This window comes from Ambystoma mexicanum, chromosome 5p (assembly GCF_040938575.1).
Source record: "Ambystoma mexicanum isolate Mex_15411 chromosome 5p, UKY_AmexF1_1, whole genome shotgun sequence".
NCBI classification, from domain to species: Eukaryota; Metazoa; Chordata; class Amphibia; order Caudata; family Ambystomatidae; genus Ambystoma; species Ambystoma mexicanum.
The window spans coordinates 758,937,462-758,965,456 of NC_090930.1; the positions used below are offsets into that span (position 1 = coordinate 758,937,462).

The following is a 27,995-nucleotide window of genomic DNA, read 5'->3' on the forward strand; positions in this document are numbered from 1 at the left end:
CTAGAAGCCATGGACCTGCTTATACTATCCGCAGTGTTCAATCCTGACTGAAGGCATTCCTCCATAGCCTTCACTATAGCCAGGAAGCCATCCCCTTCCTCACCTTCCGGGATGCGTTCAGCCGCTGATGACATACAGTCCCACAGGGTAAAGGCAAATCTTGCTAATGTGCAAGTGACATTAGTTGATTTCAGGGCCCTGTTGCCCAAAGTAAAGGCTTTCCGGGCCCAAGAATCAACTTTTTTATCTACCCTATCTGGTGGTGTTGATGGATAAGCCGATTGCCTAGTGGAAGTTGCAGCTTGAACTTCAAGGCTTTCGGGAGAGGGATGCTTGGATAAATACTCTGGGTCTGATAAGGCTGGTCTATATTTTGGTACCAGTTTTTTTATTCACTGCTGGAATAGAATCCGGATTATTCCAATTTACCATTACCCTTTTTTGTAAAGCTTTATGGAATGGTAAAACAGGATCTTTTAAAGGGACCCTCACTCAGGATATCAGTCATGTCATCCTGGTCAAAATCCAAGGAAACTGCTTTCCATCCCATAAAATCGATTACTCTTGCCATAAGATTTCTATAACTGGGATCAGCATGATCTGTAGGGTCTGGCCTCTCAAAATCCACTTCAAGAGAAGCATCCAAGCCACTGGCATTTTGTAGGCAATCATACAAGTCTGTTATTCTTGATTGTGGGTCCACTAGCTCTTCAGGGACCTCTCTGGCCCCAAATTTAACTCCAGCTGGAGTGACATCCTCTTCAGAGGAATGTTCCTCATATATAGAAGACATGGATGTAAAGAATTCCTGTCTAGATTGAGGGTGAAAAGCCTTTTCAGGCAAAGAAGGTGGAACTTGTCAAGGCATAGAAAATGGCGTTGACTTAAACTTGGTATTAGAGAAGGCGTTGAAGGCGTCTATAGGTTAGACGCGGGCTTCGACGGTGTCGAAGGAGGCTTCGATGCTGTCGAAGAAGGCTTCGATGCTGTCGAAGCTACAGGTGTCGACGCCACCTTTGTAATCGGTTTCGATGCTATGGTCATCGACAATGTTGAGTCAAGTTTTGTCTTTGACTTCGACGTCTATGCCGATTCCTTTTGCCCAGATTTGTGCACCGGAGGCTTAGATTTAGAGTGAGGTGTCGGGGAACTTTCCCTTGAAGATACTCATCTCTTTTTCAACCCTTGCGTGTTTGGATCTTCATTTTCCTCTGTCACATTTAGAGTGACTAGAGGCATGATCACCACGCATCAACTTCGAGGGGTCTGGCCCGCTTTCCTGAATATTTTCAACATCAAAGCCCTGAAGGCCTCCCATTTTTCTGGGGAATCGTGTTTTGAAGGGTAAGTTACTCTCCTCTCTGAAGAGGACGAGTTAGAAGACCTATGACGTCGCTTTCTTGACTTTTTCTTCAAAGACGAGCAAGACTTCCGCGAGCGACTTTCCGATCTTGAACTCCTCGACTCGTGACGAGATTTCTAACGGATTCGTCCGAATCCTTTTGTCTTTTCGAAGACTTATACTTGTCCTCCCACACCGCCAGCTTACCTCTGCGTTCCCTAAGAGCCTTATTTGACATGGCCTGACAGGACCTGCACTCATCAACCCAATCGTCTGGGCTGAGGCACCAGAGGCAATTCCGATGGGGGTCGGTGATACATCTTCCTGCCACACTTCAGACATTTTTTTTTAACCCTGTCTCGGGTGTGGAGGGAGTGGAAGACAAAGACATTGTCGAAGATATTTTAGATGCACCGTTCGTGACATGAAGCAGTTGCGTCGGAAAAACCGAACTGAGGTAACGGCGCTGCTCGAGCACTTTATACAGCGGATGACGTCGAAGCTGAAAGCAGCCCTCAAGGGAAATCGAATCTGCGGTCTCAAACACAGCACCACCTGGTGAAAAAAAAATGTCCGAAGCAGCTGAAGCTGGGATACGATTATCATAAGATGAGGAATACGTGGAAGGACACAATCGATTCGAAAACAAACTGTGTCTCACCTACTAGTCCCTGAAATCTCCCTCTCTCAGGTGGCCAGGGTACAGCCATCGCTTTTGGATCCAGATCCTAGGGGTGGGCCAGTGCGCAAAGATCACCTGGGTGAGGGGTCTTCAGGGAGCAGGGGTGAGACAAAAGATGGTGAGACACAGTATTTCCCTCCTTTCCCGTACCCATGGCCCATTCTATTTTATAGGATTCTCCAATGTTCCAACACCACCCTTCCCCCGTTCTGTACAAACACTGGGCCAAGGAAGAAGGTGACAGAGTAAAGAGGCTAACTCTTACATATCTCATTGGACATGTCCCGCTAATCGGGTCAGGCAGTCAGACACTTAAATTTAAATCACATACATTTGATACCCATTAGCTCTCCCCACACAGATAAAAGGCGGAATGAAAAGACACATTCTGAGCAAGGTGGAACACGAGAAGGAGCAGAACATCCGGGGCGAGGCAAACCTACTGGAGCAGAGTGACCGAGAGAGAGACGAGAGCAAAGGGTAGAGAAACCCAGGAGATCCCTGGAGGAGGTCATTGCCTCCGAAGAGGCATGAAAGCTACATGGAAAAGGCCAAATCGCAAACAAGAAGACTGCATTGTGTTTCAAGGGCACCAGCGACCCACCCGGTTGAACGACTGAGTTGGGGAGGCGAGGCAAAGCCTGTGGTATTAACCTTTACTCGTGAATTAAAACTGCAAAGACAAGAAAAGAATGGACACAGCCGGTGAGTTGGCGAGCGACATGAAAGAAATTCTTTAGGTTTTCAAAGAGGTTTTGGGGCAATGGTCGGGGCAGAAGGCAAGGAGGCAGATGCTGTTGCAGTTCCTCTGCTCGAACAACCTCAGCGGCCCTGTAGTTGTCTTCTCTGTCCCCTTTGCATGAACGACATCTTGGTTCCATTAGTGTGGGCGTCTCGACTGGCCCGGCAGCGGCCTGCTAGCCAGTCGACAATGCTTGATGCAGCTTGAGAGCTAGTTGGAGATGGAAGGTTTTTCTGTGATTCAGAGGCCCAAAATTGGGGGCAAACAGCTGAGAAGTCTTCTGAAAGCTCTTTGTGCGTGCCACGTAAAACTTCAAGGCCTGAGCAACATACAACGAATGCAAGGCCCTCTCCACTAGCGTCGATGGATTCGGGAAGACGACGGGCAACAGCAAATGTTCGCTGAGGTGGAACTCCGACAGCACCTTCGGCATAAAGGTGGGGTATATACACAGTACCACCTTTGAAGCGTCGAAGGACAAGTACAGCTGCTTGCACGACTGGGCCTGGATCTCCCTGACCCGCCTGGCCGAGGTGATTGCAACGAGCAAAGCAGTCTTCAATGATAAACAATTGAGCAGTGCCTGATGCATCAGCTCAAAAGGTGCCCCCATAGGCTTAGTCAAAACCACATTGAGCCCCCAAAACGGTACCAGAGCCTTCACCGGCAGAAAAGTCCTGAAGAGTTCTTTGAGGAACTCCTTGAGTCTGAGCGACCAAAGAGGTGGCATACCTGGCACCCTGGTGTAACTGGATATGGCGGCTGGTGCACCTTGATAAAGGCATGAGCCAGTCCAGCCTTGGCCAAGAAAAGCAGGCATGGCAAGAGCTGCAGGGCTGTGATACACAGAGGGGTAGTCTTCTGAGCTCGGCACCACACAGAGAAAGACTTCCACTTATGGCTGTAGCACGTCAATGTTGAAGAGGCCCTGGCCTTGGCCAGGATGTCCTTACACGCAGCAGTAAATCATAATGTCCAAATTCTAGTGCTGCAGGAGCCGGGCCATGAGGTTAAGAGACGCTGGGTCGTGGTGCAGAAACGCACCTGCCTCTCTGGACAGAAGCTCCGGAAGAAGTGGCAGCTTGATGGATGGGACTGCCAACAGACGTAGCAGGTCTGGACACCAAATTTGTCGCGGCCAGGCCGGGGTGACGAGTATCATCCTGCAGTGACACTCTCGGCATGTGTTGATCACTCGTGGCAGGAGTGGGAACTGAGGAAAAGAGCATAGGAAAAGTCCCTCCCACGGGAACGAGAATGCATCCCCCATGCTCCTCGGCTTTGGGAAGCTGCTGGCCAACTCCTGACATTTAGAATTTGTAGCCATTGCAAAAAGGTTGATCTGGGGATGACCCCATTTGTGGAATTGAATTACCACCTGCTACTGACGAAGCTACCACTCGTGGCAAAAACGTAGTTCCCTGCTGAGGGAGTCTTAAATGGTGTTCTTGGTTCCCGCCAGGTGAAAGGGGACGAGAACATGCCCTAACGAAAGGCCCAGTGCCACAGGTACGGGGCCTACCTGGAGAGAGCTGCAGAACGCATCCCGCCCTGCTTCCTGATGTAGAAAATGGTGGTGGTGGTGTCTGTGAAGATCCTCACCACTTTGCCCCTCATCGACGGCCCAAAGCTCCAGAACGTGATGTGCAGAGTCTTTTCTACTGGCAGCCAGAGGCCTCTGGCGGTCAACTGTTATGAGCTCCGCAACCCTCCAGAGAAGCATCTGTGGTAACTTTCTCCTGGTAAGGAGAGACTTGGAAGGGGGCCCTTTGCGAGAGATAAGAGAACACACACCACCACTGTATTGCTAGTCGGAACTCCTCGTTGAGGGGGGATCTTGTCTGTCCAGGATCCGGATGCTTGCAGCCATCTCGCATCCAGAAACTCCTGGAGAGGCCTCAGCCGCAATCTGCAAAGGAGGACAAGGTTGATGCAGGATGACATCATGGGCAACAGCGACTTGACGGCCCGCACAGAAGCCGACCACGCAGACAGGTGCTGCACCTTCCCTAGGATGGCTACCACCCTCTCTTCCAAGGGAGTCGCCAGACAAGTCACTGTGTTGAGTCGTGACCCCAGGAGCAGCGTTATGCGATGGCTCCAGGCAGGACTTTGGATAATTTATGGAGAAACCCAGATCCGTCAGCAGATAAATGGTCCTTGCAGTGTGCTGGCTCGCCAGAGCATGATAGCGGGATCAAACTATCCGATCGTCCAGGTAAGGGTAGACGTGGATGCCCTTGACACAAACATGCAATGCCACCGGTGCCAAACACTTTGTGAAGACCCTTGGGGACGATTTCAGGCCAAAGGGAAATTAAGTGTTACTCACTGGAGTGACTAACTTATTCCTAGTCCATAGTCTTGTTTCCTCCATCCTGTATGGGCGTCCCTCGCGAGGGACGGGAACTGAACCCTTTTTCACCACATAAATCACTTTCCCTATTAATTTGCAGACGTGCTCCCTTAACCCCGCCCTCCCTTAACCGGTACCACACCTCAGTCCCCTTTGATGCGTCGGCTGTATTATGCTGAACAACCTTGCTGCTCTTATTAGAGGCAAGGATGGTGGGAAGTATGGAGGAAAGGGGACTATGAATTAGGAATATGTTAGTCACTGCGGTGAGTAACACTTAATTGCTCCTACGTCCTGTCCCCTTTCCTCCATCCTGTATGGGCTATTACCACTGATACAACTGCCCTGGGGAGGAGAGATTGCCACTATGCAAAAAGATTAAGCAGGACTGCTTGGCCGAATGCTGCGTCGGCCCTGGCACTAGTATTCAGGCAGTAATGGTTGCAAAAGGGCGATGGGGTAGTTCAAGTCGCCGCCCTGCTAATCACCTGCCATCGTACGTGGAGCTGAAAAGCAACTGCACTGCCTAGGCCCGGATGGCATGAGCAGGCATGCATGCCCATTGGCGGATCCCTATGCTGCACCTTGTAGTCCTCCTGGATCGCTGTTGTCATACACCTAGCTATGGAAGCTTTGGATGTTAGCGGAGACAGCCGTCAGCCGCCGTGACAAACAAGAGGTTTGTCTTGTGGAAGGCCTTTGTTCTTTACAGATAGAATTGTAATGCTCTCCTGGCGTCTAGGTATATATGAAATGATATGTTTATTTATATAGCGCCTATACACAATGTGTTTCAAAGCGCTTCAAGGCAAGGGAGGGAACAAGGGAAAATACATTGACATTCTTACGGGCCATGAACAGTAAGGATGTGAAATTAACTATCGTACTCGGCCTGACGACATTTCAGATAGTGCAAGAGCTAAGACATAGATAAGGAAGGGAGGGGGAGAGTGGGAAGGAAATGCAAACAGACAGGCGACTAGCGAAGAGCCCCTTCTGCCTCTTCCTTGGGGTCTGGAAAGAAAGTGGGTAGCACAATCTCCTCATTAATGTGAAAGTGGAAACCACCTTCGGGAAGAACTTGGGGTGTGCGCAGTGCACAACTTTGTCCTAATGAAACCTAGTATAGGGCTCCGACGACACTAATGCCTGCAGCTCGCTGGCTCTGCGAGCAGAAGCCCCACTAAGAGGGCTGTCTTCAGCGTGAACAGTTTGATATCTATCGTGCCCATGGGTTCAAAACGTTTGTGCGCCAGGGCACTGAGCACAACATTAAGATCTGAAAATGGGTGCAGGAGTTTGGCCGCTGGGTACAGTCTGGTGAGACCTGTCAAATGCCTCTTTACGACAGGATTGGCAGAAGAGAAGTTAACAGTGTCAGAGTTTCTGTATGCGCTGATAGCCTCTAGGTAGTCCAGGGGTCCAGGTGGACACCTGCCGATCTAACCAGGAGAACACAGGAGGATAAAACCTGGTCCAGAGTGCAGGCCAGGGGATCAACACTGTTTTCTTTGGACCATAGTCAGAACCTGGTCCATTTGCCTTTGTACTGCTTTCGTGTAGAGAAGCTCCTGGCCCCCTGAATGAATTCCAGCTTGTCATGAGACAGCTGGAGGTGTTGAAGAGTTAGCTGCTCAAGTACCAGGCTGCTAAGGCTAGCCTCTCTGGATAGGGGTGAAGGACTGACCGCCCTGCTGCGCAAGGAGAGGGCCCTTCCCAAGTGGGAGGTGTATATCTGGCCAGGCTGACAACTGAAAAAAGTCAGAGAACCAGGGCCTGGCAGTCCACCGCGGTGCTATGAGGATGAGACGCAACCGCTGGGATTGTCTGATCTTGCTGACTGCCTTATGAATGAGCAGTGTGGGGGGGAATGCATACGCCCACACCCCATCCCAGGGTATCTGAAGGCCATCCCATTGTTTGTTCTCTGTCGCAAACAGGTCTGGAGCACTATCCTATTCAGTTGCCATTTGTAATTGTCAGAGACCAACCGACTGAGCCTGTACGCCTCCAGGATGGATTCTCCCGGCAGGACGACAGCTGAAATCCACACATCTTGTGCAATCGCCCACTCCCAGATGTCTAGGGTCAACCAGCATAGAAGAGAAGATCTGGTGCCCCCCCCCCGCTTGATTAGGTAGTACATGCAGGTAGAGTTGTCCATTTGAATGCACACTGCACTGCCCCCAAATTACTGGTAGGAAAGACTTGAGTGCGAGCCAAATGGCAATCAATTCTAGCCAGTTGATGTGGTTCTGCTGCTCGGTCTGAAACCATAGCCCATTAACGGTCTGTGCCCCGAGAGACGCACCACACCACTGGAGAGAAGAGTATGGTCAGAGTATGCTGTATTGGAGACGGTCAAAACGGCCTGCCCGCCATGAGGTTCCCATCCTGAGCCCACCATTTGAGGTCCTGCTGTAAGTGAGGAGGTATGGTGACCGGCGCCCCCTGATGACCCGATTCCTGGTCCCAGGAGGCCCCGAAATGCAGCTGCAGCCCCCTCATTCAGAGCCTGGTGTACAGAATAGCTAGGAGACATGCCACCAGCACTCCAGCAGGTGCTGGAACCACCAAACCATTGTTACTGTTCTGCTACGGGAAGTGAACGACAGAAGCTTTGATAGCTGCCACCTTCTCTGCCGTAGGGAATACCTTCCGTTTCTGCATATCCCATAGCGGCCACAAGAACACTGGAGTTTGAGTAGGGCAGGGCTGCGATTTTTGGTAGATGATCGAAAAAACCCAGGTCGGAGAGTGTAGCCATGAGTGTGTCCGCTGAGGCCCTGATCTGCTCCGGAGACGTCACCTCTAACCAGTCATCGAGGCAGGCACTCTGTTCTGAGCAGTTACGCCACAGCATTCATGGATCTTCTGAACACTCTCGGAGTTGAATTCAGACCAAAGGGTAGCATCTTGTATTGAAAATGCAAGACCATGACCTGGAACCAGAGGAAGGCCCGGTGAGCTTGCACTATGGGGATATGAAGATATGCGTCTTTCAGATCCAGGGAGCACGTCCATTCCCCTTCCTGCCTTCACACAGCGTCTCGGCTATGATAGCTGGCATCACCATTTTGATCTTCTGCAAAGGTATGTACAGATTGAGAAAGGAAAGAGCTAGCACCACTCACAGGCTCGCCTGGTTCTTCTTTTGAATGGCGAAGATGCAGGAGTAAAAGCACTGGCCCTGTTGAGGGAGAGGGACCTCCTCCACAGTGTAGCTCACCACGAAGGAACGAATCTCAGATAACAGTGAGGGTGTTCCGATCTGTGGGGGCGAGGCAAGGGGGAGGGGATGGAAGGAGAAGCCGGAAACCTGTAGACACTACAGAGATCAGAGAAAAGGTGTGCGCCAAAGCTTGACTGTGTAAGGCCAGCCAGCCCCCGATTGAGGTGCTCTGGACCTGAAAAGAGCGTCATTGATTCTTTGGGTCAGAGGCCGAGGACTGTGAGGGGGACACTGTAAGAAGCCCTTGTGAGAAGACTTGTGATGCTTCCACCTATACTGGCTTGGGGACCTGTCTGGTTGCTTGGCTCAGTGGTCCTGAAACCCCCGAAATCTGCTTAAGGAACGCCCCTTGTCTGAGCAAGATTGGCTTTGCTGCCGGCTTGGTCAGAATTGCCGGGGATGTGGCCGTCTGCAAGCTGCTTTTCTTTTTGTCGAGCATTTCGTCCATAGTAGAGTGGAAGAGATTGCCAGCCTCGAAGGGCAAATCTTAGGAACCTATCCTGAATGTCCGGGTTGAACCTGATGGCCATAAGCCAGGCCGCCATCCTCATGTCTGTAGTCACACAGATTGCCCTACTAGTGCTTTCTATGTGGGCCACGGTGCCCTGTATGATATCCTGCGGCACTATTTTCGCCTCAGCAAGCACAGCCTTGAAAGAGGCTTGCTTGTCTGTTGGAATGTCCGGAATAAAGTCTGCAATCTCTCTCCACAGCTGTTGATTGCCCGCCGCCAGGATGGTATCGGCGTTGGCCTGTGAGATGCAGGCCCGCATTGGAATACATCTTTTTGCCATAGGCCTCCAGTGTTTTCGGCTCTTTGCCCAGTAGTGCCGCAGAGGAAGTACCCGACGAGGAAGCCTGAGGCTTGGCATTCATAGATGGCGCTGCTATAACTGAGGATGATGGCTGCGGGTGCACCGACAGAAGGATATTGTCACCCTCCACCTGTCTGAACTTTGCATTCAGCCTTTTGTTGACTGGCTGAGTAGAGTGTGGTTTGATCCAACCCTTTTTAGCCTGTGCTTCAACATCTTTCTGTAGCGGGATGCCAGACCTGACCACTGCTTTAATGTAGAGCACTTATGCCAAAATCTCTGTTTCTGGCTGCTCCTCTTGGGGCTGTGGGATGGCCAGGTATTTAGGTAGGCCCGCTATCCTGTCATGCTGATCCCACAGATTAGCCGGGACACCTGGGTCCATACGGGGCGTCTGCCGGCACTGAGAGAGCTGGTACCGGTAGTGAAACCAGAGTTACCACAGGCACGGGTAGAGGTGGCAGAGTGGGTTGCGTAGGCGCTGGCTAAAGAGGCAGTGTGGGAGGTAGCATGTCATGTATTAGACCCTTCAATATGTTACCCATTTCCGGGGACCTCATGAGGGACAAAAACATGTCAAAGAAACGGTCTTCACAGGCAGGCTAGACCTGTACGGCTGCCGAAGGTGAATACGCCAGTTTCCTGCCGCCCCGCCCCCCCCCCCCCCACGAGAGTACATGCCGTCCATGTACCGAGCTCCAGTGAAGGTTGGGTACGACGCGGCACAGGTGATCAGAATCATTGGAACCCAGTCTGCCCTGGCCGCAGGGTCGCACCTCTGCGGTTCACTCAGTTGGAGGGCTTCTATTCTGGCTGGAATAATTTCCCGCCTTTGGGGGTCTGGTCTGGCCGCCATCTTGTCCGTGCCTTCTCCACATGGGACCGTGGTCGACACAGGCCTGGGCTGGGCCTGCACACCTGGTCACATCGGCTCTTCCCGGCCCTGTACCTCAGGTGCATGCCTGGTAGGTGGTTGACCCTCGGCCATGGGGCTGGTAGTGCTATGTGCGCTGCGTGTAGGCGCCCCCCCAGGTGTGTGACCGGTAGAAGACCTACACCTCTCAGGGTGTGACCCCGGTACCAGAGCCTGTGCACACCTCGGCGGTGGAACCCGTAGGGCCCATAGACCCCTTGGCTGTTAAGCCGGTAGCTGCAAGCGCTGAAGTGTCCTTTATGCCGGTGCGAGGGTCCAAATGACCCTTCCCACGAGCAGGCTTCCCTGGGAAGGAGTCGCCTTTGCAGGATGCTTTAGAGAAGCGTACACTTACCTTCTTGGTCTTTCTCCTTACGTATTCCTTAATGTTCCCCGGCAGAGTCCTGGAGAACAGCTCTCTCCACCTGTTACTCACCACTCCGAGTAGTCCGAAGATACAGAGATAATGAATTTGGAGATGTTGGTGGTATAAGATTCCAAACTCAGCCTTCCATCCCAGCTCCCCCGAGTATAAGACTCAGGCTTCCTCAAAGAGAGGCTCTTTTCCACAATGTACCTCTCTGCTGTTTTAGTTAGAACAGACAGAGATGTCAATTGAATAAAAGAGCGGGGAGAACACAAGCCGCCAATACCAATGCTGCAAAAGAATACCAAGATATTAGACAGTGTTGATATTATGCAAGTAATTTAGAACAGATGAAATGATGGGACAACTACCTATGTAGATATTGGAGTGGAGTTGAATTTCCCCGGGAATTATCTAAATAAAGAATAACATAAATGAGTGGAATTGAACTAATTCAGTTTCGGGTCCCACTATAGCTATAGGATTGATAAGCAGGGACCTGAAATAAGATAGTAGAGTAAGAGGAGTCCAGGATTCTGAAGAAAACGACAGGAGAAAATAAACAGGGAAGTTAGTACAGGTAAGTAACCCCGAACGGCATGAGGGACGCACTAGTGCCGGGTTGGTGCAGTTCAGGAGGGAGTTCATGTGCACTTAAGAGCAATCACAAGAAAAGTCACTCAATGTCCCAGAATCCAACAGAAGACAATAGCCATGGAAGGCAATAGGTATGTACCCGAGTACACGAGTATAGCTGAGTAGCTGTTAAGATTATCCGGATAGAAGACGGCAATTGAAGAGCAGAGCGGCAGCTGGGAGGAACCACCAAAGAAGAAAGCCGTATCCAGTAGCGTTCCGAGTCCAACAACCAGATGAGCACGACAGGAATAAAGGATGAGACGATACAATCCAAAAGTCAGGCAAAGGGTCAAAACCAGGAGTTCAGATAAGGATTCGTGTAAGGTAACACGAAGAGGAAACGGTACAAAAACCGCATGTAGCTGGTAATGCTAATTAGCAGCAACGAGCCCCGTGGAAGACGGTGGTTTTATAGTCGTAAGAGGGGTGTGGCTTGCTGTATGTCTTCCACGTACAAGACGTGTCAGGTGACCTGGAGTGCGTCGACTTTTGTATAGACGCCATGGTAGCTTGTACCTGGACCATAGAGGAGCCTGTAAAGAAGTTGTATATTGCAAGGATGCCCGCGGGGAAGTCTGAAGTGTAACACCACCTCACAAGCTGGTTTTTGAGGGACCGGGGCGTGAGAGTGTCGCACGCTGAGCAGCCTTCCCATCTGTGGTCTTTGCCAAGGCACCGGAGGCAAAGCACATGCAATCTGGCGTAGGGAACCTGCTGAAGCCGGTCGTTGCCGACATGTGCCGGGGACAGACTAGGGCACTGGTGGACGGTGTTCCCAATTTATGAAAAAATAGGGAATTTAAGATTGGGGATAATGCGAGTGTAATTACGAGGCTTGAGGCCTCAAACAGGAGCGCTGGTGAAATTGGTCTGCTCCCGTCGACGCAGAAAAGAGTCCTGAGGTGTGGCGTTGGTGGGCAGGGTTAAGGTAGCGCGTGCTTCTGGAGTCCGCGCCCCGCACCTGTATATTGAAAGGGAAAGTAATTTATCTGGTGAAAACATGCTCCGTTACCGTCTCTTGAGACGGACACCCTTACAGGATGGAGGAAAGGGGACGGGACGTAAGTAGTGCCTTGAACTGATAGTCACGCCCCTGGACCACAAACTGCAGGAACTTGCGGTACTTCCAATGGATGGAGATGTAGAAGTAGTCCTACTCCAAGTCCAGAGACACCAGGAAATCACCTTCATCCAAGCATGTACTGCAACGTGACCATCCTGAACTTCTGGGACTTCAGGTACTTGTTGAGGCGTTGCAGGTCCAGGATCGGCCTCCACCCTCCTGACTTCTTCCAGATCAGAAAGTATGTGGAGAACACCCAGAGCACGGGAGGTGCTGGGGAACGGGTTCTAGTGCCCCCTTTTTTAACAAGACTCAGACCTCCTGTAGCAGATGTGCCACGTGCTGTTATTGTCGAGCTACAGGGTGACTACGAGGACACCTGCATTGGAAAAGATGTGTCCCTGTCCGAGAGCGTCCAGCACCCATCTGTCGGTGGGGATGGTCTTCCACACGCTGATGAACCTCGCCAGCCAGCCTCCCACTGGGGTGCAAGAGTGGGGGCCCGAGACCAGGGCTGGTTCAGGCCTTTTTAGTTGCAAAGGCCCTGCCCCGAGGGCGGCGCCGGCGCTGTCCTCCGCTTCCGTATCCTTGTGCATTCACCTCCTGCATCATGGAGCAGGAAGGCTGCTGATAAGGGGTGGTCTAGCCCTCGAGGACCTGCCAAGTTTTCCCTTTAAGAACCGAAAGATCAAACGACCGCTGCAGGCTGTCCAGCGAATGTACCGTCTGTGTCAGTCTTGATTATTTGAAGAGACGCGTCGACCGTCTTGCCTAACAGGTTTTCTCTGTCGAATGGCATGTCTAACAACTTCAACTCAACGTCCAACAGTATGTTGGTGGCTTTTAGCCATCCTGGCCGAAGAAGAGACACTCAGTTGCACAATTGACAGAACCATTGTCCGCAATAACCACCGACACTGATGGCTTGGTCTGAGGTCACCTCCCCCTCTGTTAGGCAGAATCCTGTGCAGTTCCCTTAGGGAACACTACAGAAGATTAGGACTACAGGTGAGAGCAATAAATCCCCTTTGGTATCAGTTGTCCCACAAAGATTTAGTTGGTAGCTGTGGCTGAGCAGTCAGACTTATCTCAAGAGGGAGATGAACAGTATTCAGGGTTTACACAATAGGCCTACAATACTATGGCACAAGGAAACACTGACCAAAGCTTTGTATTAAAAGGTAGATATACATTTATTTTATACACTTCTAGTAAAACACATTTATCACAGTCATCAAGCAAGTTAAAATAAGTCAAAGAAAAATATAGACACTCCCTAGTTAAATTGTAGACCAAGTGAACCAGAGTGAAAACTACAGTGAAAGCCACACACAAGGGATACTCTAGCAATTTCTCACAAGGGAGGGAAAGCACAAGTTATATAGAAATAGCTTCTTACACACCCTAGCAACACTTCCCATAAGTTTGTGAACCAGTTTAAGCAAGACAGTGCATCAGTATAGGAAATACGTAAATGAAAACTGAGCAAAATGGCATTTCACAAGGTTTAGAAAGGGGAAGGAAAGGGTAGCTATAAGAAGTAGGTGCATCAACACAGTTCTAGTTGAGAAGCAATCTAAAGAAGGCAGTTCTAACAAATGTAGCCAGAGTCAGTGGTACAGGGCAAGGGCCCAGGAGCAAAACGTTCTTGTAGCTGCAGTCAACGATTAACGATTGGTTAACGATTCTGAAAAGGTGGAATCAGAAGTTGAAAGACAATGTTAAGAGAGAGGGGCGGCCAACCCAACAGGTAGGTAAAGGATTTAAAACACCTTTAGTGCTACCACGAAGAAAGGGCGGCCTGGCGGAACAATGTACCTTTAAATGAAGAAGTGGCTCCTGCGGTGGCGGTTGTTCCTGGTAGTTCCTGCAGTTCGGGGGATCCAGCAGAGGAAGAGAGGCTCTCGTCATGGAGGAAGGTTCGAGTTACTGCACTACCCTAGGATGAAACCAGCCGCTGTGCTGCCCGATGAATAAAAGGTACGCTCCTTTAAATCACGGTCCGGGTGGACTGGTGCCTGGCTATCCGGCCTCCGAGTACAGGGTACTGGTGATTCAACCAAGGCGGGTCCAGGAAGGCGATTGGCAAACTGGTTGGCCCTACCAGCTCAAGGGAAGAAGGCTTTTTCGGATGAAGATCTTCTCTCGTCGTGTGGAGAAAAGTGGTGAGACGCTGCAGCAGGGCTTCACCGGTGGTTCAGTCGTTGCAGATGTCTTTGGCTTCTCTCCTCTTCGGCTTCTTAGTTCCAGTGGCAGCGTCTTGCTCTTCCAGTCCTCAGGACCCTGCTTTTATGCAAAAAGATCCCCCTTCATACAGCGTAGCTGTCACTCACACAGTGGAGTGGTCTTCTTGGCGGGAGACCCTCCAGCCTATCAGGATAGAGTGCGACATGGGTTGCTGAGGCAACCCTGTCCAGGGGTCCTACTCCCCCCTCCCACACAATGAACCCACCACAGACTCAGTGGCGCCGAAAAGAGGGCTTCTTGGCAGAAGCCCACCAAACGGGCAAACAAAGGATCCCCGACCTGGGTTAGGGGTTTAGAGAAAGACACGAGAAAGAATTTATATTAAAGTTCTGGCAAATAAAACCTACCGGAGTAAAGTTAATATTAAAATGCACCAGCGGTATATGTTAGAGGCTGTCAGAAAATGTGGTAGCCTCGACAAATGGGAAAATCCCATGGGAAAATATTTGTGGTCGAATATTTATGGTAGTAACCACTGCCACCAGTCAGAAACTTTTGAGAGAGGGACTGTACGGGACCCTCTCGAAACTGAACATAAGGGAAACACTATTAACCCTTTCCAGTACCTCCATAGTAAGATGGGTTGTACTGGTTTAGTTCATAAAAAATGAGTAGTAAAGTCAACTGGGACTTTACATGCCCTGGGAGACAGTAGTCAGTCCCAGGGTATGAAGTCTATGTTTGGGGGTTGCTAAGACATCCCTGTGTCACTACACGGAAGGTGCTGTGTAACACATGTGAATAAAGATTGTTCCTATGGGGTTGAGAAAATCCCAGAGACATTAAACACAAAAATAGCCTAGAACACACATAGCAAAAATGCCTAAGAGTGGGAAAAAGAGTCTCACTCTTAGCAGGAAAAAAGAAACAAACCCTTCAAATCCAGCAAAGCTGATGGGGGACACTATAGGTAAGGGAAATTAGCCATAGAATGAGAATTCTCCCTAACACCCTCCTGGAACAGTTCAAGAGCTTATGCTTTCTGGTCAGGTAGGAAGTCAAGAACAGGATCCAGCGTATACCAGAGCTCCCAGTCATTGCACGACAAAATGGCCAAAACATTAGCGGCCTTAATGGTGCTGGCAGCCGCATAGATAATCCTCTTCCCCATAACGTACAGAGTCTTCCCCTCCAAGTCCGGGGGTACCATGGATGAGAACAACTGATTCACAGAGCGTTTCCTGGTCGCAGCTGAGACCACAGAATTAGGTCAAGGCTGGGAACTCTGGCACTTCAGGGCTGAATCCGGGACTCTGTATTTCTTCTCGAGCCTTTCCCGCTTAGACGGGGCGGTGCACTGACTCTTAACAGTTCTCAGCCTTCATCCCAGATATCGACCAACAAAGGAACGGACATGGTAGTCCTCCCGCCTGGACTCGCGACGTTGATAAAGGAAACCTTCCTTTTTCGTCTCCTCAGGCATCAGTTGAAACGGTTTGGAGGCCCTGGACATCATTGAATTAAAGGAGCCAACCTCATCCAGTGAAGGTCATCCGTGCCTGCTGGCTCGTCATCTGCTGGCACAAAGTAATCTGCTTCATCAGCGTCTGTTGCTGTAGTCGCTGTATCCATGCACGTATCCGTGTGCGTGGCAGTATCCCCTGTCGGGGTCAACACTTGAGGTGGAGGAGGCAGTGGCGGTGGTGTTGGTTGGTGCCTCGCCCCAAAGGCTCCTTCTGACTTATGTTTGCGTCTAGAAGGACTTCCGGAAAGCTGAAATGGAGGACTTCCAGACAAAGCAGGGTGCGGTGCGGGTGGCATCCTTTGCTGAATTTCTGATACCAGCGTGGTCAGCCTGTCCAACTTAACGTCTCTGGTTTGAGGGGGAGGCTCTGGAAGGATATGCTTCTTCTGGAGAGGGAAACAATATGGTTCACCTGTAGCGATACCAATACCAGCGACGGTCCCCAACCCCCTTCTTAGTCTGAATTGTAGCCCTCAGGCAGGTAGTCACCCTCATCGGAGCTAGTATAAATGTGCCCCGGCACACTTGGTTCAGCTCCTTGTTCTGTACCCTTCCTAGAGATTGTCTGAGACATACTCCCTCCCCCTCTCCTGAAACTACTGGGAGGAAGAGGCTCCTGTCACCATTCTGGGGTTCTTCACCGAAGCCGTGGCAGTTAACTCACGCTGTGCCAGTCAAGGACACCCACTGAGTAGCCGTCGCTGTCACTGTAGGCACCACCGTCGTGGTCTGCCCTCCATTTGAAGAAATATTGATCGTCGATGAGACTGTTGGTGTTGCAGTTGAGGATGGTGTCGTCTTGGCTCATTGAGACGTTGATGGAGGCAGAGAAGGGGCCACCCTTGTATTTCTGTCACCTTGTCCGCTGGCAAGCAGAGTTTCGAAGGGGTCAAGGACTTTCTCTTTTAGTGTGCGACCCTCGCAGACAGGCTCCCCATGGATGTGGTCGGCGATGGAGACCTTCCATTCCCGAGCCCGAGCCGGGACCCGTAGTAGCAGCTAACCCAGTAGGAACAGCGGCGTGCAGTCTTGCCTTCTTTTGGACCCCCGCGGGTAGGGCATCCTCAAAAGGACCTCAACCTCTTATCTGAGGGAGTTTGATTGTTGGACCGGGCGGTCCTGGTGGAAGCGTGTTCATGCCCAAAGTCAGAAGCCTTACCCGATTATAACCATGCCACCAGCCTGCTGTAGCGGTCCTTTTTAGTCTTCTTCAGAAAAACCACGGCAGACCGCGCATCCCTCCTCATCATGGTCCAGATGCAGGCAATAAAGACATTTGTGGTGTCGATCCTCCACGAAAATGTTCCTGAGTCCACATTTCGCGCAAAGTGTGAAGAGGCATCACTTCTCTTTGGGTCATGGTGAAAAGGTGTGAAGTAGGCCCAAGACTGAGCCTTCTCTGATCCGATAAAAGATCCTCGAAGTATGAGCTTAACTGACAGCGGATCACCACTGCCGGTAGTCGACCTACGGTCCAACGAGAACTGCAGAAAATCGGTTGAAACATCCACATTTTAACAAAAACTCAAAATATTAGGAAAAAAGCTTGAAGAGCACCAAGAGGACTCCCAACACTGAAGCGTGCAGTAAAAATCTGAAGATGGCCACCAGAAGTCTAGATTAGGGAGAGGACTGTCATTGGATGGGGGCAGTATGACTCAAGACGACAGTGATTGGTTTAGAGGAGAAATATGTTTTTAAGCGAAAGTAAAACTTTCTTCTTTTACCGAGGATTCCTAGCCGGACGACGGGGAATATTCATAAGCATGTAAATCCATGCCATACCCCACGCTGGAGAACTAAAAGTGTGATTCCCCATCCATATCACTACCTGTCTGGTATCAAGCGCGCTATAAAAGATTAATTTAATATATACAATTGCTCGCAATCTGCAACTAAGTCTATTGCTTTGCTGAGACTGGAGCGTTGAGAGAATTAAGTTTTAAGTGCTTACAATACTAAGTAAAAAAATTCACCCTTGCCTTTTCGTTACTATGATCCCTTTATTGCAAAAACGTAGATCACATTTTTTCTGGCCTTCACTTGTGTCACAAAGGAAATTACAGATTGAAATACAACAGCATTATACATAAGAATTTCTTTCGAGGCTCAATCAACTCTCCCTGACATCTTTATGCATTCCCACTTCAGCAATAAAACCTATACAAAATGTCAGGGTTCACCCCCCCCCCATTGGAAGCTCCTGGTCACTGATAAGTGCTGGATACCCAAGAGCTGCTTTTAGCTCCTGCTTATACATTCTTAATTTTGCGCCCTGAAATGTATTACCTTAAGACTAACCTAACAGCATTTCATGGCAGGGGTTTAGGACCTTTCATTAAGCATAACATTTACAATAGAATTTGTGAGGAAAACAAACGTGAACTTACCGCATTGGCGCGTTGATCCCAGTCATGTTTATCATCAGAGAGAATTTCCCTTATTTTATTCAATGTTTCTTCAAGCTCACGATTGGAATAGATCTAAATTAGCAAAATGTAATGCAAAATGAATGTGCTTTACAGACCTTATCATACAAACATTTAAAAAAACAGTGACCATTGTTGGGATGCACATACAGGTTCCAGCCCCTCACAAAACGATTTTGACTATGGAAAATATACTAATACATGGGAAACAAAAATGGGCTGGTACAGGGACGGGGGGCGTGGGGAATGTGGGCATAGAGAAGTAGTGCAGGTTGTATTTTTTTTATCATCTTTATTTAATTTCTAACCATACATAACATTGGAACACATTGGTGAGAACCATAAAAGTAACAGTTTACATAACATTTCCTTTGTAAACATAAATAACAATTCACTTAGCATCAAACCCCCCCCATCTAAAATTCCCACCCCATACTCTAAATTAACTCTGATCTTCCTAACAACATCTACACACATACAAACAAAAACACAACATCAACCCCCACCCTATCCCTGTATTCTGTCAAACCGATTCACTACACTTTACCCAAATAAATCCTTGAAGGAATCCCAATTTTCACAATATTCAGTCTCTCGAAGCCGAGATGCTCGAGACCTTTCATATCTCGATAATGTGCACTTGTCTACCAACCAACTATCAGCATGTGGCTTTTTCCGTGACTTCCACACTCTCATAATATGTTTAATTGCTGTCATCAATGCCCTATCAATTCACTCAGATGCACCACAGATTTCCAGATTTCTACCTTCATTTGAGAAGAAAACCACAGACATAAAAGTTTGAGGGAATGATCTACCCAACACTAGATCTACCCGATCTAGAACATCCCTCCAGAAGGGAAGTACTCTCACACTCCCATAACATATGCAAATAAGTTCTTATTGAACGAGTTCACTCCCAACATAAATCTGAATCTATCAAACCCCACACTTTCATTTTAACTGGAGTCCAATAAATGCACCCTAAGATACGCTGATGGATATATCTCAAATTCAGATCCATTTTATCTCTCACCGTTACTCTCCAAGCATTATCCCATTCTTCCTCAGTTAAATATCTTCCCAACTTAGTCACCCATTTCATTCACAATTTCTCAAAGGAAACCTGCATACATTCATGCACAGACATCAATTTGAAAAATGTAGAGACTGCATTTGGAACAGTACCATACATACTTGGGGTTTGTCACTCAGCGGATCACTTAACATTTGATGTCTTTCCAACATTAAATGCTCTAGAGACCTATATCTCTCAATCTCTCTATTACCCAATCCATATCTAATCACTAAATCCTCAAACATGGCCATTCTACCATCCTTCCACACATCTATTTTCAAAATTCCTTTACTAACCCATCCCCTCCAATGCAACATTTTGTTCTCGTTCTGCAAACCTGGATTAGACCAAATGGAAGCAGAAGTGTAAGAAAAAAAACCATTCTGACCACACCCTTGAATCAACGAGACCAAATCAGATTTTGTAGCCTCTAACGCCTCAATTTTCAACCGGAGTCTTGGTAACTTCCCATACGAATACAAGCAATCTATCGCGAATAGTTTCAACCTCTCCCTCTCCATCAGAAGCCAAAAGGGATCAGAACACCCACCGTCCCTTGTTGTATTGATTGTAGGGAATCAGATAGGTTTGTGGTAAACTAAACATAGCCCAATTGAGTGCTAGTTGGATATACTGGGTGTGTACACCACTTATGGTACAAGTCTCCGCTTTATTGATGAGAAATATAGAAGTGTCACCATACATGAAGTTAGGCCTGGGTCCTTGCAGGCCGTGATGAGAACACAGAACGAGGCACCACACTCCAATATTCCACCTCCACACCAGGCGAGGTAGGGAACATGTACACACAAATATATCTTGTTAGAGCTTTGTGAAATTAGAAAGGAATGCAAATGGCCTAATACGAGTAGGGGTGGGGGTGGGGCCGGTCATGATAGAAAAAAACCCATGAGCTGCCAAAACACAAGTTCAGATATAGGACACTAGCACCCCGCCTCCTGCCCCTCAGGGTAACGGCCATCTTATTTGAACTACCAGATGTTCGTGAGCAAACCTCCCAAATACTTCACAAATTAGACTAGTTAGTGGGACCAGCAGGAGAACCAGGCCTGCCTCACCGGGAGGGGTAGCTGATAAGGGGGGGAGCAGAAGACAACCATGCCCATGATTTATACCAGGGAGAGCAAAGGGTGATGCTAACGCAGATAAGATTGCAACAGAGACGCATAGTGGGGGCGCCTGTGTGTCTGGGATGGGAAAAAAATTGATTTGTTCCCAAGGACCAGACCGACCTCGAAGCCATCCACTGAGCTCATGTTGATGGCCAGGTGCACATCACGTGATTAGGCCTCAGTGCAGGGCAGTGATTTCAGTAACTTAACCAATCACCTAGCAGCAACCCAAAGTGAAGAGATTGAAACCCACGTGTGAAGAAGTTGGAGTTGAAGAGGATGTGGCCAATGAAATGGGGGACCATATGTAATCAGCAATATGTACATAGGTGGTAGCCAATGAGGTTGGGGGATGAACACTGTATATTGTATGTGCACAGATGACGATTTTCACAGTAATAATGAGCTATTTGCTTTGAGGAAGAGAGAGAGTTCTGCGACAGAGGACTAATAAAACCCTGTCGCCATTTTCTTTTTTTTAAACCAATAAAGCTCTTGTTCTTCTTACAAAAGGGTGCACCAAGCCGTTTCCTTAGAGGATTGTTATTGATCTGTCTGGTTGTTGGAGGTTTACCCTACACCATTTCTGTAGCAGATTTCATCATGCAAAGGAAAGGACGGCAGGAAAGGAGGGAAGATGGTTGTCAGATGGACACTTTATATTAAATCTTGAGATCTGAACACTGCAAGTAAGATTAACACACTACAACCCTTATCACTTGAACAATTTGAATAAATGTTTCATCAATTCAGATAATCTGAGGGCTGTCTTTCAATGGAATCAATAGGTTATGAGGGACGACAATATCCTGTTCCCAAAAGCGTTTTATTATCTATATTTATCATTTTTCTTCATTTTCCAAAAACCAGCAATACCCCCTTTATTTGCTCAGACTTCTATCCAAGGATAATCTATTATTAATACCATTGCCACACAATAGTGCAATTTAATCATACAATATGTACCCATGCACTGAGGTTTTTAAGCAGACGCTGCCTACCTAACTATTTCAATGTGTGAATGAAATGCTTAAATGCACACTGAAAACTGAAGTCCTCCACAGCAGTGTGAATCATACCCTAGTAAGGATGTGTAAATCTAGCCAGGAGCTATTTATACACAACTTTGTTGAGTACCATAAAGGCAAAGGCCCAACAGAATTAAAAAGCTGCCAACACCTCTGATATTCCCTTTTTTCCAAAATAATCTATCTCCAGTTCTTACGTGGAGTTGTGAAAAAGTAGTCAGAAGAAACATTTGTCAAAGAAACGCAGATAGGCTAAATTAAAGAAGAAATGAGTGGCTCAAAGATTTGGTATGAGTTTCATACACCAACTTGAAATGTGCCGCTTTTAATCTGACACTGATCATTAATGAGACAACTGCTTGAATTGGGGTTGTGCTTACATTATGTATAAAAAGGTATTCAGGTGAACACTGGCCAATATTCTTCTGCCATCTATTGCCACCTATTAAAAATGACCTTCATATTAACATCATTAAACTTCGTCCCAACTCTTACTCCTCCAAAATTAGTTGAAAAGAACAGATGACGCAGTCAGGGTGGTCTACGGTAGTGGGACTCCACAATGGGAAGTGGGCAACAGCGCAACCATCCACTGTGGAAAAGCCCAACAGAGCAGTCTGCCCAGAATTGGCGTTGCAGAGGAGGCGGAGTAGCCTACAGTGAGTGGTGTAGAGGACACCCCGTGCTAGGTAAAGGGGTAGACAACCACAGCACATGGAAAAGTCTTGCACCGTGGGATTCTCACCCAGTTACTCCTGGGTGCACACCAAGCGCTCAATAACCAGTCATTCAAATACACCTTATGTGCCACTGAGGACATGCAAGGCACTTTGGCATGTGTGTGTACTGGGTTGTACCTGTAAATGCTCCAGCAATTACACAGATTCTGGCTTTTATAATGTTCAGGAAGCAGTACTTAAAATAAGGCAAATAATGACTGCCACACTCTATTCTTGCACCCGGGAGAAATAGGGGGCAATGGAAGATGATGGGTTGCACAATGCACATCCAGCTCCCATGGCCTCCTAAACAATTCAGGCTGCAAAAAATATATTAGTGCACAGGTAAATGTGCTAGGCTGCAGGGTGGGTGGAATGTGCAAAATCGGAACAACAAATATAATGTTTTGTAGCAGTTATGGGAACATAGGTAGGTCACGGCATAGAGCACGAGTTAGAGTGAAGTACAGTGGTAAAAATAGCGGAAAATGATGGCATAGGCCCAGGTCCCAGACGCGAAAGATAACTGAAGCACCGCCATATTAAAAGTGAGGCCCAGTAGTTTGCAGGCCCATTATAAGCAGCAGCGTTTTGTGATAAGAGTTTGAATCACCTTCCAAGCCCAAGAAGGGAAAGCAAACACACAGGCCTCGAGGCTGAGCAAATGAAAATATAACTATCATGTTGTAGGCCTGCCAAACTAGCAAGGAATGTGAATGGCCGAGCATGGGCAGGGCTGTGCCCTTCACGCATGACAAAACCATGTGAGCCAGGCCAGAGGTCTTCAGCTGCCAAAAGGCCTGGTCTAGATTTCGAGCACTAGCACCCCCGAAATCATGGCCAACCAATTGGAACTGCCAGAACAGACTACCTAAAAGCAAGCAGAATGTGGCTAATTAGTGTGGACCTCGAGAAGCTACAGGGAGTGGCAGGCTTAGAAGGGAGGAGCCAGGAGTGAAGCATACAGTGATTTGTGATATGAGAAGCAAGAGGTGATGCCAACCAAGCAAGGTGGGCGGTACCGGCATGCCTGGTATCAAGAGAAGCACATAATTATTCTAAAAGGACAAATCTGACCTCAAAGGTATCCTCTGAGCTCATGTCAACAACCAGGTGCACACTATGTGACTAGGCCAACGGGGTGGGAAACATTTCAGGTAACTCAGCAATCCAGTAGCTGGGAACCACAGTGATGGAATAGGGGGACCACGTGTTAGAGGGCAGGGGTAGATTAGGATGTGGCCAATCGGACGACGGACTATAGGAGACTGGTAGTATGCATATTGGTGGCAGCCAACTAGGGTGGGGGATGAACAATGTATACTGTGTGCATCATTGATCACCATAGCTCTCCATATAACATCATATTTGCTTTGAACTAACAGTTCCGTGTCAGTTTGGTTCCACGGGACTCTGTCACCTTTTTCCTTTTTAAATACAAAATACACTTGTTTTCCTTGCAAAGAGGTGCACCGAGCGTTTTCCCTAGAGGAGTGTTTATTCTTGTCTGGAGGTCTTGCTTTACAACCACCACAAAGCAAGCTGAGCATTACTATCCTGAATGGGTTCCGTCATACCCACCCAACTCTATACTTCTTTCGAGATCCTGGTCTGCAGGTTGTTCATCTCTCCCTCCTCTACTTTGGCCATTGCTACCATCTACCAGCCTCCTGGCACAATCACCCTGTTCCTCTCTGAATGGGCCGATTTCTGCTTCTCCTTACTTTCATCCACCTCCAACCTCCTCCTCCTCTTTGTTGACTTCAATATCCAATTGGATGCCTCTGCTTCAGCATCCACTCTTTTCATTGACCTCTGGGCCTCTCTCCCAATCCATTCTTCCTTCCAGTTCAACCCACTCGGCTGGACAAACCCTGGATGCCATCAACCACTCCGACCTCTCGCTTGCTCCCCCTCTGGACACCCCTCTCTCCTGGTCAGACCATGCTCTCCTCTCCTCTCCTCCCACCTGGGTCCCTTCGGCCCTCCTACCACACCCACAAAATTCCTGTCAACCTCGTTCTCGAACATTCGCCCAATGAAACTAGTGTCAGCTGCTGCCTTTGCTTCTACCTCCATGCCACATTACCCCCCTACCTCAGACTCCACCACAGACATTGATCTCAGCATCATCAATACTCTTGACATCCTTGCCCCAGACCGTGGGTGCAACTGGTTGATGTAAATCAGGCTGGTTTTTGCTGCATGCCCCTAGAGGTGGATGTTTTTTGCCTTCTTGGAGCTTGGTTTTAGACTTTGTTTGTATGGGTACGCCCAGCAATACCCCTAGTAGCAAGTTAATGAATATGAGGCTCCCCTCTGGTATCCGTTTCCGCCTCCGTTTGTTGCTGTGGAATGACCCGAGGCTCCTCAGAAGGAGCGAAAAGTGCATCTCACCGTTAGTGTGGTAAGTGATCTTGCTGTATCGGTTTCCTTTTTAAAGGGCATCGTCAATTTTTAGTCCGAACAGTTGGTCTCCCCGAAAGACATGTCTAGTACCTTTGGCTGAACATCTGCCCTGAAATCTGTGCACTTTAACCATGCCTATCTCATTAGCACAACACCATTATTTGTTTAACCCCTTAAATGCCAAGGGTGAGCTATCTCGTCCTTGACATTACGTACGCAGTGCCAAGGACGAGATAGCTCTGCAAAGCAGGGATCGCTCAAAACTGTAATCCAACCCCCGGACCCGGTCCCCCCTCACTGCCAGGGGGCTGGATTACCTTCAGTTTCACGTCGGTGTGCATAAAGCACGCCTACGTGCAAGAGAAAGTAATTTTCAGCCATTTCGGCTGCTGCAGTGAAAATAGAAGGTGAGTCTTCACCTTTCTCCCCTTCTGTTAAGCAGAAACCTGTGCAGTTCCCTTAGGGACCACTGCAAAAGATTTAGGACTACAGGTGGTTGGCAGTAAACCCAATTGGTAGCAGTCTGTACCACCCAGATTTACCTGGTAGCTGTGGCTGAGCAGCCAGACTTCTCTCAAGATGAGTTAGGCAGTATATGGAGTATACACAATAGGTACAGACAACCAGTAGCAAAAGCAAACACTGACCACAGCTTTGGTGTAAAAGTATATAATTATTTATTTAAAGGCACACTTGTAAATTAAACTAGCACAAAAAGAGGCACTATTATATATATACAACCCTGATTACTTATTAGACAGGTCTTAGTGAGAAACACCACTTATTTTCAGACAGAGGTGAGCGCTTAACCTAAGATGGCACTCTAATAAGTTATAAAAAAAAGGGAGGGAAAAAGGCAGAGTTATGAAAGCACACAATTTCAATACTTTTAAAAGAACCACAGTGAGGTAGGTTAGGCAAAGTCTACTGGGGAGCAAGGAAGTTCAAATGCCAGACCCACTCTTAGAGAGAGCAAGCGAAATGTGTCGAGGATCAAACAGTGGGGTTATGCCTAAAAGAGTCTTTATAAATAGTTCGCAAAAGATTGAGATCAAGTCAGGAAAAAGTTAGTTAACAGGCCCCAGGCTAACCCAGGTTAGAAAATCGAGGATTTACTGTCACCCCGAACGATCTGTCGCAAGGGAAGCCAGGCGGGACACAGATAATGGGGCGGGGAGAGGGCCCCCACAAATTGTGGGACAGGCCCCCCAGTGGGTGGGGCAGTAAGGTTTGGGCACCCCGGGGCCAGATTGGCATGGTGGAACGCATTTTAGGGGGGGCTGTGGGGCACCGCAAAGGGACAGGGAATTTTCTAATGGGATGGGACGGTGACCCCCCCACCCGCAATGGAGTGGGTGCCAGGTCATGCAGCCCTCCCTGGGACCAGATACCTGCTCCTAGGAAGGGACGTCTGAGCCCAGGGAGGAGTGCAGGACACCCCCCCCCATTATCTGCTCCCTGGGGAGGGCTACATGAGATGCGCCGCCTCTCCAATTGGGGTGGGGGTGGAGAGGTGCACCCCCCTTCACATTTGAAAATTCCCCAGCGGTGTAGGGGGCCCCTCAGCCCCCGCTAAAGGGCAGGCTGCCATGTTGAATTATTTTCTTTGTTTACCAAACTTTCCTTGGCGCAGAGGGGCACATTGGTGTGCCAATCTGGCCCCGGGGTGCCCAAACCTTACTGCCCCACCCACTGGGGGGGGCCTTTCTCACAATTTCTTGGGGCCCTCTCCCCGCCCCACCCCAAATGGAGGGGGGTGTACCTCACCCGTTTGTAGGAGGCCCAGGGAGGCCTGCATAAGGTGCCCCTGCCACCCATTTGGGGTGAGGGCCCCGCAGAAATTGTGGGACAGGCCCCCCAGTGGGTGGGGTAGTAAGGTTTGGGCACCCCGGGGGCCAGATTGTTACACCAATGTGGCCCTTTATGCCAAGGGGAGTTGGGTTACCAAAGGAAAAAAAGGAAAATGGTGGAATGCATTTTAAAGGGGGCTGTGGGGCACCCCAAAGGGACGGGGAATTTTCTAATGGGATGGGCAGTGACCCCTCCCCACCCGCAATGGAGTGGGTGCCAGGTCATGCAGCCCTCCCTGGGACCAGTTATCTGCCCCCAGGGAGGGCTACATTTTCTGGTGTGACCGCAGGTAACATGTTTTTAGTTTTGTTTACAGCTTTTTCTACGTGAGCAGCTGCACCGTTATGGGAGTACTGTTTTTTATTATTCTATGGTTAGGGCCCACTGTCAGTGGGGTGGGTGAGACTGGGGCTGGATTGTTGGTGGTGTGGGTGGGAATGGGCCGTCTGGGCAGATATGTTGGTGGGCTCGGACACAATTGCAGGGGCAGGCCACAAATTGCCCCCCCCCCCCCCATGCCAGCAGAACATTGGTGTTTCCCTGGGAGCGGATCCCTCCCATGTGGGTTGTCCGTCTGCAAGCCCAGGCTCCACCTCTGGCTGTGCTATGTTACAGAGGTCACCTCTGGGGAGGAATGGGGATCCTGCTGGGGCTCCCTGGAGCTGCTGCTGTGCTTAGGGGACGGTACACCCACATGGTACATGGATGTCCAAGGCCAGGGACATCACCTCGAACCGTCCTGGAGTTGCGGCTGGGCTGCATTACAGCTTTTCCCTTCCGGGTGGTATTGGCACACAGCCGAGACTCCTTGGTGGGGAGAAGTAACGCAGGGCAGCCAGGGCTCCAGCAAAGTCGGCGGTAATATCCCTAGCCTTGGGCACCCTTCTCCCATGTGGGTCTTTGCCGGGGGTTCTGGGAAATAAATTCAGGGCCGAGTTGCGTAAGTCAGACCTCTATGGATTCCCACGGGTGTCCTCTTTTGGGAAATGCATGGGGTTCCCTGTTTTCCTTGCTGGCTTTGACACCCTAGGCCCAAATCTGTAGGTTGACTAAATGTTCAAAATGGGCTGTGCCGAAAGGCTTGGGGTTACCAGTGGGTTACCCTTTTCCTTTTGGGCCCCCGGTAGGTGCACCCACACATGTGAGGTGCCATTTTCATCAGGACACGTGTGGGGACGCGGGAAGATAGGCCATGTGTTGTTGGCGGTGTGTTTCGGTGGGTGGCCAGAGCGAAATGTCTGAGAATTGTCTTCATTTACAGCCAATTTAAGAGACATTTCCCTGTGTCCACTCACCGAAACACGTTGCCAACAGATGTCATACCTTCTTGCACTCCCACAGGTGTCGTGATGAAAACAGTACCTCACATGTGTGGGTGCACCTATCGGGGGCGGAAAAGGGTAACCAACTGGTAACCACAAGCCTTTCGCCATAGCACAATTTGTTCATGTGGGCAACCTACAGATTTGGGCCTAGGGTGTCGAA

General features: G+C 49.1%; 1 protein-coding gene across 36 annotated transcripts in view; it reads right to left on the reverse strand.

Annotated features, from left to right (window-relative positions):
* CLASP2 (cytoplasmic linker associated protein 2) overlaps positions 1–27,995 on the reverse strand; it is a 2,478,243-nt gene that overhangs the window by 1,616,150 nt on the left and 834,098 nt on the right. For all 36 annotated transcript variants that reach the window (XM_069613152.1, XM_069613157.1, XM_069613154.1 and 33 more), the window contains one exon: positions 18,254–18,346. In XM_069613152.1, the coding sequence (XP_069469253.1) occupies positions 18,254–18,346 (93 nt within the window). The remainder of the gene's footprint in view (positions 1–18,253; positions 18,347–27,995) is intronic.